This window comes from Orbicella faveolata, unplaced genomic scaffold (assembly GCF_042242905.1).
Source record: "Orbicella faveolata isolate gen_17 unplaced genomic scaffold, um_ofav_v1 contig_4, whole genome shotgun sequence".
Taxonomy (NCBI): Eukaryota; Metazoa; Cnidaria; class Anthozoa; order Scleractinia; family Merulinidae; genus Orbicella; species Orbicella faveolata.
The window spans coordinates 6,638,507-6,656,283 of record NW_028301569.1 but is presented as its reverse complement, the minus strand read 5'-3'; the positions used below and the strand labels follow the sequence as shown (position 1 = coordinate 6,656,283).

Here is a 17,777-nt window from a genome sequence, read left to right as displayed (position 1 = left end):
CTCATCGTTCTGCCAAAAGTTGGCAGCAGTTGTGCTTTACGGTATTGATTACTATTCATGATGAAATCCTTCTCGCCTCTTTCTTACTTTACCTGGGCACGCTTTACAGACTCTGACAGATTGAATTTTTTTTACTTGGTTGTTCCTCTTGTTTTAAAGCAGATATGATAACAAGTCACCATCGAAAACCTTCTTGGCGGATGATAGAAACACATTTCCTGTGGAAACAGCCTTCCACGGTTTTCAGCGAGGCTTTACAACATTTGCAATAGTTGTTCGGATTTCTGACTCAGGTTTTCTTCCTTTTCATATATTTTCTTTGGAGAGTCTGCGTCCGGGTCTGCATCAGCCATCGCCAGCCATATCCTTTAGTTTGGCACAGATCTCGTGCACAACATGTTTACAACCATATCGGTTGCGAGCTGATCGACTGACTTTGGACAAGTTGCTTAGCGGGGTTTCTTTGAGGTTTCGTTCAGATTTCTAAGTGATGCGGGCGGTCTCTTCTTCCCTTTTCTTGTGCTTCTTTCTTTTCCTGTGCAGAGCCTGCTCGCGGTCTAACTTTGTCCGAGCGATGTCAAATGATATATACGACCCAAAAAACGGTGGAATTGCGAAAAGTTATCAGACGATCGACCAGTCCTTATTTGCATAATCTGATCTACGACCAGAACTCGTAAACTTGCTTACACAATTCACGAGTTAAAAATGAGGATCCTCTCATTTTCTCTTGGATTGATCCGGAAGAACCTGGAAATGAGTACGGCTATGCAACCACGCCTGCGGGTCAACTGAGACGCTTTGTGAGCTTCGAGAATCGGCGGGGAAAGCGTTCACGACAAGGGCTGGGAATCTTGGATTTATGCGGTAAGTTTTCCTCAAAATATCTTCCAAAACTGCTTGGAATATTCTTAAAATAGAAGCACCGATCAAGAATCGTTGCATTCAAGCGGCGAAAATAGGAGCGAAACGATTTTGAGCGTGTATGCAATGATTTGTATCATGCAAAAATGTTGACCATGATCGGTTGTAAACAAGGCCAAAATTGAGATCTGAAATCCAAGTTATTTAGATTACCTGCCTTGTTATTCATGCAGATCGGAAAGATGGTGTTGAATTCAACCTCCTACTTTCAATTTTTGTTCCAGATCGGTTGCTGTTTAGCGATTACAGCAAAAGTATTATGCACTTTTTTGACTGAAGTCGAATCGAACTGATGAGTGTATCAACCGAACACGCTGCGCGTCAGTTTAAAAATTGTCAAACCAACTTAGGTCATTAGCCGCGAAAACCTGTACGCAAAATCAAATTTCTTTCCTTATTGTCATCAAAGCTGTGAATCATAACCTTCAATTTATATTGGAGGACGAACTCTGAAAAGTCAGCGGTCTGAGTTGAGGAAGTTTTGATTTGTGTTTTTAAGTCTTCACTTACACTGTAAAGCTTGAGATGCTCTCGATATTTATTGTACCTGTTCGTTTTATTAGTGCAGGTTAATTAACTTGACCTTGTTAATCACAGTTTGGATTTGAGTCGTTTCAATGGCTTTTGCTTTCGAGGCCTTTAGATGATAAAATCTCCTCAATTGAAGTTTAATATGCAGATAAGCTCTTGCGTTTCCAAATAAAATAAACGGCACGCAATGCATGCAGAAGCGATGACGTTTAAAAATTATTCCTAGAAAATTGGAGCATAGACATTAGGGGTTTACATTTAGATTAGTCCATTGGTGGTTCATTCAAGTAGTTCATGTACCAGGTCCATTTTCTTAGTCCATGTGCTAGGGGGTCAGCAAAATGTACCAACCCAAAAGAAAGATTAAATAACTAAAATAAAAAGCACTCTGCTGAATAGTTATTTCCAGTTGACTTGCTTTGGATTAATGAATTATATTTGAACATTCAGGGCAAATGAGAATTTAATTACAAAATCCTTTCCACTGATAAATTAAAATCAAGTGATATTTTAAATTGTTATTGCAGGTACATCTTCAATAAGCTTTGATCATGGGAAAGTGAGACAAGAACTTTAGTAGGATGAGCTAAAAATGGATAAAGATCTTAGCACTCGTAAACGAAAGAAGAGTATTGAGGAAGCAGTTAGGAATGTCAAAAAATCTGTGCAAAATGGATCAGGTATACATTGTGACTTAAGCAATGATTCATGTCCTGTTCAAATGTGATTTCTGTGCTATTTTGTTACTACCCAGAAGTGAAACAACAAATCTATGATGGTTCAACAGGATCTGAGGAGGAAGACGAAGAGCTCTTTTCTTGGGAAGAGTATCTAAAAAAGTGTCATGCTAAGGCTGTTCCTAAGGAAACATTTAAACATGTAAGTGCTTTCAACACTATTTGTTTGGGGACTACAGTTGAACTGCACTATTTCAAACTCTCGGGAAATGAAGAATAGATGGAAACAGGGGGAGTTCAAAGTACTGTAGTAAATTGACTGGGGGGTAAATCCAGGGAAAATGGCTTTGAGTTTGAAATAACAGGGAAATTGACATAACTGAGTGCAAATAATTTATTATTGGGAGAGTGCAACTGTACGTTAAATGATTACTACAATCAGGGTTGCCAAAAGTACAGTTGCTGGTTACTAATGAAATGCACCTCTGTCATCTTCATGATTTTGGATGGTTACTGACTGCTGAGCTATTCAGTTGATTCTTTAGAAACAGCAAAATCGGCCGCCTTCCCCAACAATAAAGCTACCTTCTTCAACCCTAGGGAATACACATTTCTGTGATTTACTTACTGTGTAACACATACACATACACATACAGAAGAACCTGTGAAATTCGTATAAAACTACAGTCAACCTTTCATTAGTGGACACCCTTCCTAAGCAGATTCTTTTCTGATCCGAAGCATGTCCCTTTATGATAGATTCTTCTGTATGATACACAAACAAATGATTATGGCCTCCTTTAACCTTGCAGGTGCAAGACACAAAAGTCCAAGGCTTTGTTCCAGGAATGAAACTGGAATGTATGGATCGTACATCACTTGAGACTGACACGTACTGGGTGGCGACTGTTGTCATGGCATCTGGTCCACTGCTGCTTCTGCGCTATGATGGCTATGAGGATGATCGCAGTGGAGACTTCTGGTGTGACGCAGCGTCAGATGATCTTCAGCCAATTGGCTGGTGTGCACGAAATAACACCATACTTATCCCTCCAGCAGGTAGGAGATTAAAGATCTTCACTGTGTGTTCCCCTAGGGGGAAGGGACACTTGACCCTTGGTTGGGTATAAAGGTGCTGCCAGGGGTTTGAAACCCTGACCAGTTTAAAACAGAGACAATTTTAAGTACATAACTTATATAGGAAAATGCCCTCTATTCCATGACCCTATTTAGGACAAAGACCTACACTGTAGTTGGAATCAACAGATACTGAAAATCATGCAATTAGTATTTTCTGATCCTAAAAAATTATCTGCTGTTGACTGATAACCTGTCAAATATCGGCCAATGTCTTCCATGTCAGATTGCATAGAACTGTATGAACCATATTGAATGCAGTGTTTCAGCCAGAAAATTTTTCTTGAGGGCCAAAGTGGCCCCTGAAGACCTTTTTTAGGGGCCAATTTTTTAGGAAAGGGGCCAATAAATTGAAAGCTACAGAAGGAAAAATGCATCAAGGTACCAAGGAAAATAAAGCAGTTTATTAGGATCTAGGATAAAATTTAATCGTAGGTGCTTTTTGATGTGTTTCTACTCAATAAATTTCTTTTGAATCAGATACTAGTATGCTCCGTGCATTACAAGAGAACAGTCCTTAGGCATACATGACACAGTCAATGATCAAGGGTTTGCAATGCATTATAGGGCGACTTCAAACTTGGAAGTTTTCCGATGTAAGATAATCAATACTGCAGAGCAAAAGGATGGATTGACTTCTTCTCTTATATTGAATGTTTTAGAAGCAAAGATCTTTCAATATGATTGTTTAGAAGGACATAATGTGTGACAAAATAACCGGATTGATCATCAACACAGAGAAATGTAGTCGCCATTATGGTGACTAAACCAGAATTTTTGCCGAAGTTTGGTCGCCAAAGATGGAATGTTAGTTACTTTGGTGACCGTATCGGTGGCAATTTCAAGCCCTGGGATGGCTTTTAAAATACTACGCCTGGTTAAGCCTGTAGTCTTGTAAAAGGAAAGGGCCAAATTGGCCCTTGCTTCGTTTTTCTGGGGGCCATCTCTGATTGTAATGTGGGATTCCCGCAATGGCGCGCTTTGGTCGAAACACTGGAATGACAGCAATAATGTAACTATACCCTTTTAAGGGCAGACTTGCCTAAAATTATATACCTAGAACGACCTGTTCTGGACAATGAGGCCCAAAACCATACATGTACCCTATCCAGTGGTTTGCCCCTGTAGAGGTGACATAACAGAGTACACCTTTCCCTGGGTGTTTGTTGTTCAGGATTCTCTGCACTTTTGTTGCAGTATAACCAAGGTACTCCAAGCAACTTTATTGGCATAGAACCTTCTTCCAAACATGTTAATGTATGCATAAAATTGAACCTTCCACTTTTTGATCATTTACTTTTTTAACAAGAAACTTATCTTGCAACTCTTCCTTGTAACAAGGTGCAATGACAAGTCCCTGGATGTGATTTTGTGCCCATTTGGTCAAGAAATCTTGTTGCAGTGATAGATATTTTGCCCCATTTTGATGACTGAAGCATAAAGTAACCACATGCCCTCACACAACTGGAACACAAAACAAAAATTAAAGTTCTGCAAAACCTGTAGGAGTCGCCAAAGAGCATGGCTGCCCCAAACTATTGCTAACCAGTATTGGCTGGAGTCTAACCTAGCCTTAATAAAATTTAGCCACATTGTGACCTTCCTCCTCCTCCCTGACTTGTCTTCCTGTAAACACTTACATATCTGTACCATTGTTACAGCCATCAGACACAAGGAGTCAAACTGGGCCAAGTTTCTCAAACAAGATCTTAAAGGAGCTGTGTGTGCCCCAGCGCATCTGTTCCACAGGGTAGGTAACCAACCTAAATACTGCGCCCCCCCCCCCCCCACCACACCCTTCCGGGAATTTACGGCATTTTTTGTTAAAGTGATTTTCCTCCCAGTGGTCACTTAACTGTATACTGTACCTCATTGGTCAATTCATGGTTATTTAATGGCTTGACTCATTTTGATAGAGTCAAAAAATATTTTCCAATGTTCTTACTGGGCATACAAATGCACAAGTACTTGTGTTGTGTACAGTAGGCCAATTTTGATGTAGCAAAATCCTAACTTGGCCTGGCATGTAAGGGAGTGAGGGGCACAGTGGCCTAATGGTTTGTCCCCTGGACTGTGGATCAAGAGGTCCAGGGTCGAGCCGTGGCCAGGGCCACTACATGTAAGTTGTGTTTACCCTGACAGTGCCTCACTCCACTCACGTTTATAAATGGGTACCAGCAAACTTAATGCTGGGGGGTAACCCTGCGATGGACTAGCATCCCATCCATGAGGGAGTAGAAAAACTCCTAGTTGATTAATGCTATGGAAACCAGGATAAGCTCCGACCGTATGGACCACTTAGCCTAACATGGACATAAATACATGTAGTTTAACCTTGTGTGGGGCTGTGTTACTAAAGAGGGCATCCATGTTAAATAGATTGCCTCAGAGCAGGGTTCAAATTGCTGTACAAATATCAAAACCAGCCTCTTGGTTAACGTTCTTTCAGAGATCAGATCCTGATGATGAAAACAAGCTCAAGCCTGGACTCAAGTTAGAACTACTGCAGAAAGACGACCCTCTCAGTTATTGGGTCGTGTCTGTGGTCGACGCCTATGGATTGAGGCTCAGATTACGTCTTGAAGGCTCTGAAGATGAAGCCAGTGATGTGTGGGCTTACTTCTTGTCAGATAATGTTCATCAGCTTGGATGGGGCAAGAAAAACAAACTGAGACTCAATATCCCTCTTGGTGAGTAAAAACGAAACAAAGGAAATTGAATGAGCTTGTCTATTTGTTTCCTTTGTTTCTGTCTCAGTGATGTAGGCCACACTATCAGGCAGTGGCTGAACGTCAGGAAATTGTGTGATCTTACATGTATTACATGCATTGTTTAAAAAAATATAATTATTGTTCTCTTGTATCAAAGAGCTGAAAGCCAAGTATCCAAATAAGGACTGGGCACAAATTCGAGGAAGACTTCTTGGTGTTTGCAATTTGACTAATGAAGATGAATCACTCAACCAAGCACTGAACAAGGTTTGTTTTATGTTCTACCCTGTGTTGTTAATAATTTTATATATACCTGCATAACTCTAACTCTTTCAGCTTGGGAGAGTCTTTGTGGGCTTGCGACTTCACTAAATTTGGTTTTGTTGGATACAGTAACTAACGCATAGATTTTTATAGTGCTCTAGTCTTTGAGTGTATAAAATAGTGAACCTCTGCTATACATAATATGAGTCACCATGCCTTGAGGTTTGTGGTCTTAGATGTATAGATTCATTTTCTCTTTTTCAACCAACTTTGGTCAAAGCTATCACTTCATCAGTGTTCTTAAGGAGATTTTTTTGGAATACACAGATCGCAAGCTTTCAATTAGTTTATCATACGTGGATACAAGGGTTTATTAATTAAATTGGAAAAATACATGTACATTGTAATTTAGAGCTCACAGGGTTAAGTATCTGATACTTAACAGTGTAATTGTCCAGTCTTTCAGCCAGAAAATTTTACTTGAGGGCCAAAGTGGCCCCTGAAGATCTTTTTAGGGCCCTATTTTTTAGGAAAGGGGCCAATAAATTGAAAGCTACAGAAGGAAAAAATGCATCAGGGTACCAAGGAAAGTAAAGCCGTTTATCAGGATCTATGATAAAATTTAATAGTAAGTGCTTTTTGAAGCATTTCTACTCAATAACGTTTCTTTTGAATCAGATACAGAGTACTAGTATGAAGGATCTATGCATTACAAGAGAACAATCCTTAGACATACATGACGCAGTCAATGATCAAGGGTTTGCAATGCATTATAGGGTGATTTCAAACACGGTCAGCCATTTGGAAGTTTTCTGATGTGAGAAGAATCAATACAGGAAAGCAAAAGGATGGATTGACTTCTTTTCTTATGTTGAATGTTTTAGAAGCAAAGATCTTTCAATATGATTTTTTAAAAGAACATAACGTGTGAGAAAATAACCGTTATTGATTGTCAACACAGAGAAATGTAGTTGCCATTATGCCGTATTAATATGGCGACTAAACCAGAATTTTTGGTCACCAAGGATGAAATGTTAGTTGCATTGGTGACCGTATCGATCACAATTTCAAGCCCTGGGATGGCTTTTGAAATGTTATGCCTGTATTAAGCCTGCAGTCTTGGAAAACAAAAGGGCCAAATTGGCCCTTTTTTCGTTTTTCTGGGGGCCATTTCTGATTGTAACGCGGGATTCCCGCAATGGCGCATCCTGGTGGAAACACTGATTGCCTTTTGTCATTTTTCTCGGAATTGACTTTCATCAGACTTCCCCCGCAACTTGTGGTACTCTTAAATAATGTGCTTACACAAGTTAAGACCGCTAACCCCTTTTCAGTTTTTTATAACTTAATTGCATTTTCCTCTCTTATTTGACAATTAAAAATGACAATTATTATTTTAGCTGCACTTTAGGGGCTGTGGTATTATGACGTAACTGTACATATATGTGGAACTAACTGTTTGAATCTGTTAACATTTCAGTCAAGCAGTTTACCAAGACCTCACGGCTTTACAACAGGATTAAAGCTTGAAGCTGTCAATCCAAATGATCCCTCATCCATCTGTGCTGCTACTGTTTCCAAAGTTACGAGCGAGTACTTCTTCCAAGTAGAAATTGACAGCATGATCACTTGTGGTGATGGGAGCCGACCTTCCATTTGGTGCAGTTCTAACTCTCGGAATATCTTCCCTGTGGGCTGGTGTAAGAAGAATAACATTCAGCTGACCCCTCCCCCAGGTAGGGTGCTGTTTATATTTTCTTTGTGATGATACACAGTTATAATACATTGCAAGAAAACTTAAATCATACAGATGGTCCCTGTAGATTGGCAGCACAAAGCTCATGCTTTCAGTTTCTTTGGTCTGACTTCTTTTAGATTTCTCTGTTTATTTGTAACTAAAAATTATATGTGTAGTAGTTTCTCTGTCTCTCTGTGTTTCTGCCAGTTTCTTATGTGCATGTGTTTACTAATATGAATTGGGTGGTTAGGGACCTTCAGATTGGAGTATGAGGTCAACTTTTTAAACCCTAGTGCTTGTGTTTTTGATTAATACATAGATTTAGCTAAGCCTAAAAGTGGAGCTCCTGGGCTGGGTTTTTCAGAGCCTGATTAAGCTACATTGTAACCCAGGATAAGCGAGAATTTTGATTTGAGTTTTGTAACTTTGCGGTGACGTTTTCTGGATATTGTTTGGCCTTCTGTTTTGAGTTTGAATAATCCTAGGTTAGCGTTAACCACCTTCCGAACAGCCCAGCCCTGATTACAATAAGTTAAGAACATGAGCCCATGATCCAATTGAAAACCAGCACTTGGTCAGCGGTCAACTTCAAAAAAATAAGTGACCTCAATGAGACCTAAGCTTGAGCCTGCAATATGGTCATGTGATACTGGTTAGCAGATACCTTGATTTGACAGATGTCAATTGATCATAACATGGATGTCCAATATCAAAGGACGCTATAAACGAAGGCCGCATGTCTCTTTCAACCTATTAGCTGGAGTATGGCCTCCATCTTGCATGACTCTGCTGTCGTTGTCATTGTGCATATGCACCCACAAGCAATACTGCCAGCCATTTTTACCATGAGAAAAGTAATTCACGGATTTCTATGAGTATAGGGTTCCACTTGGTGCCCCTTCGCGTTGTCAGAGCTCTGCTGTCACATAAAAAAACTAAATTCAAAAGTTGTACTTGATCATATTCTAATTGATGATACTTTCAATGCAGTGAAAGTGTTTTTTGTTTTTGTTTTTTTTTTTGTCAGGATATCTTGTCCATCCTTTCCACTGGCCAACTTACCTTGAATGGTCAAACTCATCAGCAGCCCCTGACTCGCTGTTCAACTTGGTAATGACTTTATCCTTGTCATACAGCTTTAAATACACAGTAAAAATCCGATTTTTTTTGTAGTTAAAGTCAGGTAGTTCAAGAAATTAGGGGTATAATTACAGTGTTCAACTGAGGGGAGGGAAACTGAATTTAGATTTGTGTTTCGGGGGTGTTCAAAAAATCTAGGGTGTGAGAAATCAGAATCCCACTGTAATGTTTAATATACATGTAGGTTCAATATTGGCTCAATATTAGATTTTAGGTTCACTGCCATTGTAGAATAGTTCTGGAATGTTTTAAAAGAGTTTTGAAGGAGAAATGGACAAGCAAAATCCCTGAGCTAGATTGCAGAACACTTTATATTTGAGTGGGAGAGTATGTGTCAAACCGTGGCTCCAACGAAGGCTCTGGGACAAGTGGGGAAATACAGTAACATGTGGGGTTACAGGGAGGGCTATGTTTCCCTTGGCCGTCAAAGGAATTCCCTGTTGCTAACCTTGTGGGCTCATGAGCTAATTGACCCTTTGCACCTCACAATTTGTCGGTCACAAATTGAAACTTTGAGAATGAAATGGCAGCAAAGAAGAGATTGGTTTTTGAAGGGTATTCCAGGACAAAAAACTGTCAAGTTTAAACTGGGTAATTTATAATTTTAATTATTGTAGTGATAGAACTTTGGAGCCTTATTGTAATTCTAAGAGTGTTGGTCAAACTTCACTTCTATGTTCACCAATGAATATCTGAGATGGTTCTTTGTCTTTTGTTTTCTTATTTAGGAAGTTCCATCTCATGAGTTTGACATCGGTATGAAGTTGGAAGCAGTTGACCAAACGGACCCAAGCACCATGACAGTAGCGACAGTCACCCAGGTGGTCGGACGGACAATGTGGGTTTTACTGGATGGTTATAAAAACGATTCAGTGGAACACATTTATGATGTGGAGTCGTATGACCTGTACCCAGTCGGTTGGTGCAGTATGAATGGGCACCCCCTACTGACCCCACGAATACAACGTAAGAATGTTACTTGTGATGTCTTAAGTTACCTTAGCATATAATTTGCTCTAAAGATAGAAAAGCAAAAAGTATAATCTTAATTTAAACACAAAGATGGTGAAAGTTGGGGAGTATTGAAAAACTGAAATTTTTAAACTAACTTTTTCAAGATGTTCCCTATTTGGTTTACGTGTGTACGACACACTTGTTCCATTACTTCAAAGTTACCTCAACTTCCAAAAAATTTATCCATTTTTTTTTTCTCTATGGCATGGTTTAACATCAAAGGCTTGTTTGTATTCTAAGAAAATACAAGTGATTCGTGGTATATTCCATGGTATACCACTGGGAAGCATTTTGTAACTGGTGTGATATGTTTATCTATGACTGTGTATTCTTATGATTCATGTACCTTCATTTTCTCAGGTCCTGTTGAAGAAAACAGGCGTCTTGCTTCATTGAGGTATTGAAACTAAGTTAATTTTTAACTTAGTTATTGCATGCAATATGTAAACAATTCTATCAGTTCTGAGTTTCGTTACTTTCCAACGTAAACTGTGGAATTAGAAGGAGATGAGAAGACTTCGCTAACCTAACCTGAAATGTCATTCATCTCCCGCCCTCGGCCGAATCCCCGTTTTCTAATGTTATGCCTACCGTCCACACTAATCCACTATGAAAACGGAGCCTTTCGAAAACGCTCTTCAAACCGGAGGAATTTGAAAACACCAGCTGTGCGTTTTACTGTGGATGGAAAACATTTTGAAAACAGAGCTCTTTTAAAACGATGACGTCACGATAATCACGTGATTTCCTTGACCGAGTTTTCCTCAAACACAAATCCAAAATGGTGTTTTCAAATTTCTCCGGCGTAGTGTGGATTAAAGGAAACTAGTTGAGCTTCGGCTTAGTCAAGTATTTGACTCTTGAGGAGACAAAACTCGGACGCAAAGCAAACATACTGAGAAAGATTCTTGTAATGGGTAGGCTGAGTCCATGTTGATCTCTCATAGAACTACAAGACAAAGAGAGAGCAAGAAAACAACTTCGGATACCAGCGCTGCAGCCACACCAAGCGTTACAAACACTTTATCAAGCAGAACTAATGATATAGGTACCTCAAATGCTACAGACACCTTAACGAGCTCAATCAACACAACGCCGGTATCAAATGCACTCAGCGCAACAAATACACAGGTTACAAATCACTCACAAAGCCCAAGCGTCCACAAAGAGGACACTCCAGCAGAAGCTCAAATGGACCTTGTTGCGGTCAAAGAGGAGAAAGATGACGTACCCACAAAAAAGGCCCCGGCCACGGCCCCGGCCACTCCAAAAGGCAAGTACGATCTGAGGCCCTCGACCCTCGTCCCTCGGGATTATGGGACCCAGTTGGACGACCCTAGTGAAGATGGCGAGAATGGGGATAAAAAGAAAGTCGAAGCTGTGATTGATTTAACAGAGGATGACGAAGAGGGTCCAAAGGTCACCAAACCTGTAAGCACGAAAACAACTCCGGCCACAGACGGTTCAGGTATGCGTGCATGAAGTGTATGGTAGTGATCTTCCAGACATGAATGAGAATTGCACGTTAGGGATTTGTCGTGAACGCCTGAGACGAAAATAAAAACAGCTACCTTACCTCCTGTTATCTTCAAATACATTCAAGTAAGCTAAAGCCCACATTTGCTATATGAAAACATACACTGTTATTTTAAGGTAGGGCGATTTAGAATGTGGATATGTGCGAAATATATTACGGGTATTGTTCAGATCTTGTGCATATGACACAGACAATCAGGAAAACAGGCCCTTTTTATCTTTAATTTCCAATGGTTTTTCTTCAAAGGTTGAGCACACTAAAACATATCAGAAACTACTGAACCTTAATTTACGTTGTTATGGCAGATAATTTCGAAAATTACGTTTGCCCCTGTATTCTTTGTAGGAATCAGCTACAGGCACCTTTTCTAGATGCTTCGAAAAGCTGTTCACATTAGTGGCAACTTCCCTCTTCCAACTGTAATTTTGCACTTGGAGTGTAAACCTCGAGTTTTATAGAGTATAGTACATCGTCTGTACTTAATATGTTGCGGTTTATCTTTCTTTCTCAGGAATCTGTATTTACGTGAAGAAATCTTGTGAGCCTGGTCCATTTCTAAAGCAAGCTAAGATAGCTGGTATACCTTCAGTCATTGGTCCGGCTGGTCCGAACATTGTCTTGAGACAACTTGTTGAACAAATTGTGTTAAGCGCTCACTCGTCTAAAGAAGTTCTCAAGCTGCTCGCTTCTGAGACAGATAAGATGACAATCGCTTCTATCCTAAAGGTAATTTTTTTGTATTTCGCGTTGTTTTTTTATTATTATTATTGTTGAAGATACACAGTTCAGTGAACGAGTCACTGAACATTAAAGAATGTCGAGATTGTTTTATGTACAGAAACAAAGCTTGATACCAAGATTTTCGATCATGTTCCAGACATTAGAACAAGCGGTTTAGCAAGACAGATCGCGAAAGGCGATGCAATTTTTTTCTCGGGTTCCACGCGCTCCCTCGCGTATCGCGCGTTTGCCACGCTAAACCGTTTATTATCTAGGCTAGGAGAATCCGCGATATGTGACACGTGTACAATATTGCTTAGCAACACCGCTGAGAGTGGAAGTGGTGTTGATCGATTCCTTATTCAGTAGCTTGAGGCTTTTCCTCCATTTTTGTGGCGTAACTACGTTCTTTTTCTGTGTTTTCAACTTTCTCGTAGACTCTCAAAACCAAGCTCTCCTTATGCGAGAACCTCATCAGCTTGAATAAAGTGGCGCTTTGTGTACACTGTGATGCCAAGAAAGGTAAGAGTCTTTCAGTCGAAAAATTTGATGACTTAGGAGTGAAATAGAATAAGTACTCTAGATTGAGCTAAGAAATATTTCATTTTTAACTCGTGATTGCGGTAGCAAGTCATGAGTTGTGGGTGATCAGATTATTTAGTGGCGTAGTGGAAAAATGTTTAGCTCGTTGGATTCCCGATCTAAGTGCTGACTAGGTTCATCGTGTTCGATTCCTAGGCAAGAGACTCTACTCTGATAGTGCCTCTGGACACCCATGCGAACTGTTGAGCAAACCTAGTAAACTGCTGAGATGGGCGGGGGGGGCGGGGGGGGGGGCGGGGGGGTGTCGTTCTCTGATGGACTAACATCCGATCCTGGGGAGAGTAGCAATACTCCGATTCACGTTATGTTACAGATACTGGAATCAGCTTTGGCTTGGTGGGTTTCTTTGGTTCAATTTCCCTAACAGCGGCTGGCGATCGAGCCACACTAGCATAGAAGGAATATTTCACTTAAGTGGACTTGTTTACTGTTTGTTTATTTGTTTGTTTTTCAGTTCCTCTTTCACCACCGAGTTCAACATCCCGGAAGACCAACGAATCTACACAAACGCCAAGCAAAGCTACCCCACTTGAAAACAACAAACCAGCGTCACCTAAAAAGGTTGTCCCTAAAGAAGATAGCCAACCCGCGGGTCCTCCCGCGAGGACACATTCTCAAAAGAACAATAAATCAACGGGACATCCCGCGAAAACTGGGAAAGCCCCCAAAGCTGCTGCTGTGGCGAAAAAAGCCCCTCCGGCGCCCTCAAGACCCGAACCCGCGGGATCACCAGAAATCGCGAGATTACCCGAAACCGCGGGATCGCCGGAACGAGCGGAATCACCCGTTCTCCCAGCGTCGCGTTCAACGAAACACATAACACAATGGAGCGTTAGCGAAGTTGTAGATTTTATTAAGACAACGGACTGTTACAAGTTTGCAGGGGACTTCTTGAGACAGGTAACTAGTGAAACATCATGTTATGTTACATGAAGTATAAACCATTAACTATAAATGAGCTAAGAGTAGCACGGACTGTCACGCAACACATGAGAAGGAGGTTTAAAACATCTTGATTCTTCTCTGATTTTCAAGTTGTCAACCAAATTTTAATTGTTTTCAGCTTGGAGAGGTTATGAAAAAAGCAACAGAACTTTAAGATTTTTTTCTCAAGTACATTTTGTGTCTTGAAAAATCTCTCAAGTAGCCGGCACGCGCAGGATTACTTTACGGTGATTTGAATCGATCGCCGGTGCTGGTGGAGAACTCTGTTAAATAACTTCTAGGAGCCTCTAGAAGGGTAAACGAGCAATACCCAAAGTGGAGTTCGACTACCATTATAATGATATTATGTTTTTCTTTTAATCACAGGAAATCGACGGACGGGCTTTAACGTTACTCTCCCTTGACGAGATTCACAAGTGTCTTGGGGTTACACTAGGGCCCGCCATTAAACTTCACTTCACTGTACAGAAACTGAGAAAGAAAGATCGATAACAGTAACTGATATCCGCCTTGCTAGTCACAGACAAAGGTTCCTGCTTCCAGCCCTTCACAGAGCGGTACTGAAGAGCTGTATGCTAAATCAAGAGTGTTTCATTGCGGGAATATCGATTCTAAGAGTCGGTTAAACTGAGCCCGCTATGCTCAACTTCCGGCCAGCAAGTTTGCCTTTAACAGGAAGTGGCCCTCAAAACTTCAAAGCCTGCAATTTATAAAGGGTAGCCAGTTTCTTTCCTGATTGGCCATTCAACTTTAAAACATCTGAGAAACACTTTGGATTGGATCAATGCATTGGCAAACTACGGGAGGATTTAGCACTGTCTGGTTTTTATTCCCCATATATTTAATGTTCGATTTTCGTGTAACTGCAGCTACAAAACTCACCAGGAGACAAGACTCTGGGTTCTAGGAACGGAGGATGAACCTGAAGCTACCTTCCTACAGTCGGCGGTACTCGGGGTTGCATTTTTTTAAGCTGGGAATAAAAAGTACTTTGCCGGTTAACATTTACGCTGCTCAAATTGAATGGTAGTTGCTGTGGTGAAACATTTGGTGGGGAAGGCCTGGGGCGAGTGTTCTGTGTCCAGTTATTTTAAGGGTTGACATATCTTCAGTGGATTGAATTATCCGTCGTAACCAGTAACTCACGTCTGGCCGTGAAAGGTTCTCTGGTTTGTCCTCTGGTTTACCTTAGTGCTGTATATTTGATGCCTCATCAGTTTTGCCTGCTTGCTCTGTTCTCATGAGAGTTATGAACTGCTGAAGAAATATGAAATTTGCAAACTTATTACTCGAAACTATTTTAATACTTGTACTAAGCGTTATCTATTGACGTTTTATGAAGCGTGAAGGAGACTTAGCGTGTTGAAACTATACGATCTGATCACAACTTAAAGGTTTTTATATTTTCTGTTGATCATTGTTAGAATTAGATAACTTGAAGTATGCCCTTGTTCCCTTCTGTTCGTTGTGGACGAAGAGCGCGTAAAAGGTTTACTCCCGTTTGTTTATCCACCTGTCTATCTTTTTCCTGTTATTTTTTTTTGTTTTCTGCGCTTTTCGCCGAACAAACTTTGGGAAAAGAAGGCCTTTATCTCGCAGCCTGTGCCAAGCTATTCACAGTCTTGTTTTTTTTTTTTTGTCTCGACTTGTGCTCTTCGTTCACATTCGTCTAGCAGTAAGTGCAATAGACAAATAGTCAACTCTAGCATTGCAGTGTAATTTCTATATACGGCTATTTATGGACACGTTTTTCTTGGTGATAAGATACTGTTCTTGTTAGGGCCTTTCGTGAGTGACCGTGTTTTTATTTCAAGTAGAAATCGTAAGCTAATCACTGTTGTTATTTACTACTTGGAGCTGTCACGCAAACACTTACTCTTTTGTCCAAGTAACGCTTGTCCAAGTGTTGTTTTTATGACCCAGAACACAACACTGTGTCACGTAAACATTCTCCTTGTACATAACCGTGAGTTCGAAGTTTACTTCTTGGGCCATCACTCAACACTGTTACAAACGCAGTGTTGCGTGACTGTAATGTAAGTTAGTGTCACGTACGTACCATTTTATACAGCTCTCAATGAGGCCTGTGTGGGATAGAGTATGCTAAAGTTTGATAATATTCTAGCTTTATAAAGCTTATAGCTCCCTTTACAGCCGTCGTTTTAATTAACTCTCACTTTCATTAATACATTTATAAAATGCATTTTCGTCCTCATGTAATATAGATTTCGCCTGGCGCAAAGTCGCCTGATTAGTTTCATCATCTTCTAACTATGGTTTGATGAGCAGCAAAGCTGTTAGTTCAGCCTCGTTCCTGGGCCCTTCTGAGCAGCCTGAAGACGAGGCTAACAGTAGCTTTGTTGGGTGTACTGCCTTTTTGTCTATGATTGTTATAATTTTAAGCGTTCACTCTCCAGTCATTCTTCTAACTTCATATTTCTTTTTTTGCACACGGGAAACGTGCGTTTAGGAATATAGAGTTAGCTTTTTGTATCAATAACGTTTGGGAATCATGAAATAACCCGGACTGCATTTTTCAAAGTTCTAGAACAACAAGGACAATAAAAATGCGACACTTGAAGACAACTTTTCTTGTAGTGTTTTTATTCGATGTAGCACCTTCCTTCCAATATGCACTTCCTTTCTAATTAACGCTGGCTCCCCCTAGAGTGTCCTGTTATCTTTTCAATAAGCGTCCATGCTCCATAAACTCCCTCTTCTAGTTTCTAATAAAGCGCTGCCACAGCTATGAAAACCTCTTATTGTTGCTTAGTAAATTGCTGTTTTACGTTCCGATCTTTCTGACAGTAAAGAAATACATACGAGGCTCGTCACCAAGGGTTTAGTCTGGTTAGCGCCTCCTCTGCAAAGCGCCCTCGCTCGAGATAGTGAAAGCAAATTTAGTGCCCGATACCGTAGAAAATTAACGCCCGGAACGATCATTTCATAGATGGTCAGAAATATATTTTGTAACGTTTCGCTAATTACACTGGAGTGTGTTCGCTATGTATGGTTCGTGTTAACTGTAGAAGTATTTTAGGCGCGAATCCCTAAGGGGCTAGTAGGCTAAGAATTTAAGAATTTGTAAGTTATGCAAGAGCCACTCGAAGGCATCTCTTTCAACTTTGCTTTTGCTGTTATGTCGTCGGATACTGAACGAGCGAGCGTTCCCGCTTCGATCGCGCAATCCTTCACTGAGGGAGATCCTTTTCATGAGACTGCTTCACGAACATTGTTTCCTCGTCTTTTGGACGTTAAGTTTGATCAGAAGTTCGCTGCATTCAAACGCGATCTCGACGAGAAACAAGCTGCCACTCAGTCTTAACTGTAGAGGCTAAAAACGGTATCCAAGGCTTCGAGTTCTTTTAACTCTACAGTACAATACGAGTTCAGCAACTCTGCTGGATGCAACAGACGGGACCAGCAAGACCATCTCAAAAGGAAACCTTTCAGCAGCCAAGTTATTTCGTTCCGCGGACAAGAACCCCGCTGTTTGAGCAGCAGTGCAAGTACGAATCGACGAACTCGCCGAAGATTCAGAGGAAGAGAAAAAGCTCTGATCAGCCGAAATACGAACGCTAGCTAAGTTCCGGGAGAAAACGCGGAAAAATGCGCCTAGCTGGCCAACTCTACAGCTACCCGATTCTACATCCAGTGAAGCTCCATCCACTCATGGCCTGTCCACTGGCAATTATTTTTCTTCTAATCAGTCTTTTTGTTTTTTTCGCATGCAGTCCTTTCGTGGACGTCAGCCTCAACTAGCAGACAAGTGTTTCAGATGTGGCCAAAGAAGCCACTGAGCAAATCCATCTTCCTGCCCAAGCCGTTTTAGAGGA

The 17,777-nt window shown here is 40.7% G+C and overlaps 1 protein-coding gene across 2 annotated transcripts; it reads left to right on the top strand.

The window, feature by feature from the left end:
- Window positions 1-782: 782 nt before the first annotated feature.
- LOC110045525 (uncharacterized) lies at window positions 783-16,527 on the top strand. Of its 2 annotated transcripts, none has more exons than XM_089276061.1 (16): window positions 783-867; window positions 1,983-2,135; window positions 2,243-2,334; window positions 2,945-3,191; window positions 4,931-5,019; window positions 5,719-5,959; window positions 6,138-6,247; window positions 7,725-7,980; window positions 9,010-9,092; window positions 9,851-10,088; window positions 10,497-10,533; window positions 11,084-11,604; window positions 12,185-12,399; window positions 12,831-12,915; window positions 13,451-13,896; window positions 14,308-16,527. In XM_089276061.1, the coding sequence occupies exons 2-16, from the start codon at window positions 2,048-2,050 to the stop codon at window positions 14,431-14,433; spliced, it is 2,874 nt and encodes a 957-aa protein (XP_089132187.1). In that variant the 5' UTR covers window positions 783-867; window positions 1,983-2,047; the 3' UTR covers window positions 14,434-16,527. The 2 variants fall into 2 exon arrangements, with proteins under 2 accessions (XP_089132187.1, XP_089132186.1); XM_089276060.1 differs by having other exon boundaries at window positions 2,210-2,334.
- Window positions 16,528-17,777: the final 1,250 nt, after the last annotated feature.

What these genes read in the sequence shown, in the direction of transcription:
- LOC110045525 (XM_089276060.1), top strand. Translation starts at nt 2,048, where the DNA reads ATGGATAAAGATCTTAGCACTCGTAAACGAAAGAAGAGTATTGAGGAA. An exon ending in CATACTTATCCCTCCAGCAG is followed by an intron (nt 3,192 to 4,930) that starts GTAGGAGATTAA and finishes CCATTGTTACAG; the next exon opens with CCATCAGACACAAGGAGTCA. An exon ending in TCCGGCCACAGACGGTTCAG is followed by an intron (nt 11,605 to 12,184) that starts GTATGCGTGCAT and finishes TTTCTTTCTCAG; the next exon opens with GAATCTGTATTTACGTGAAG.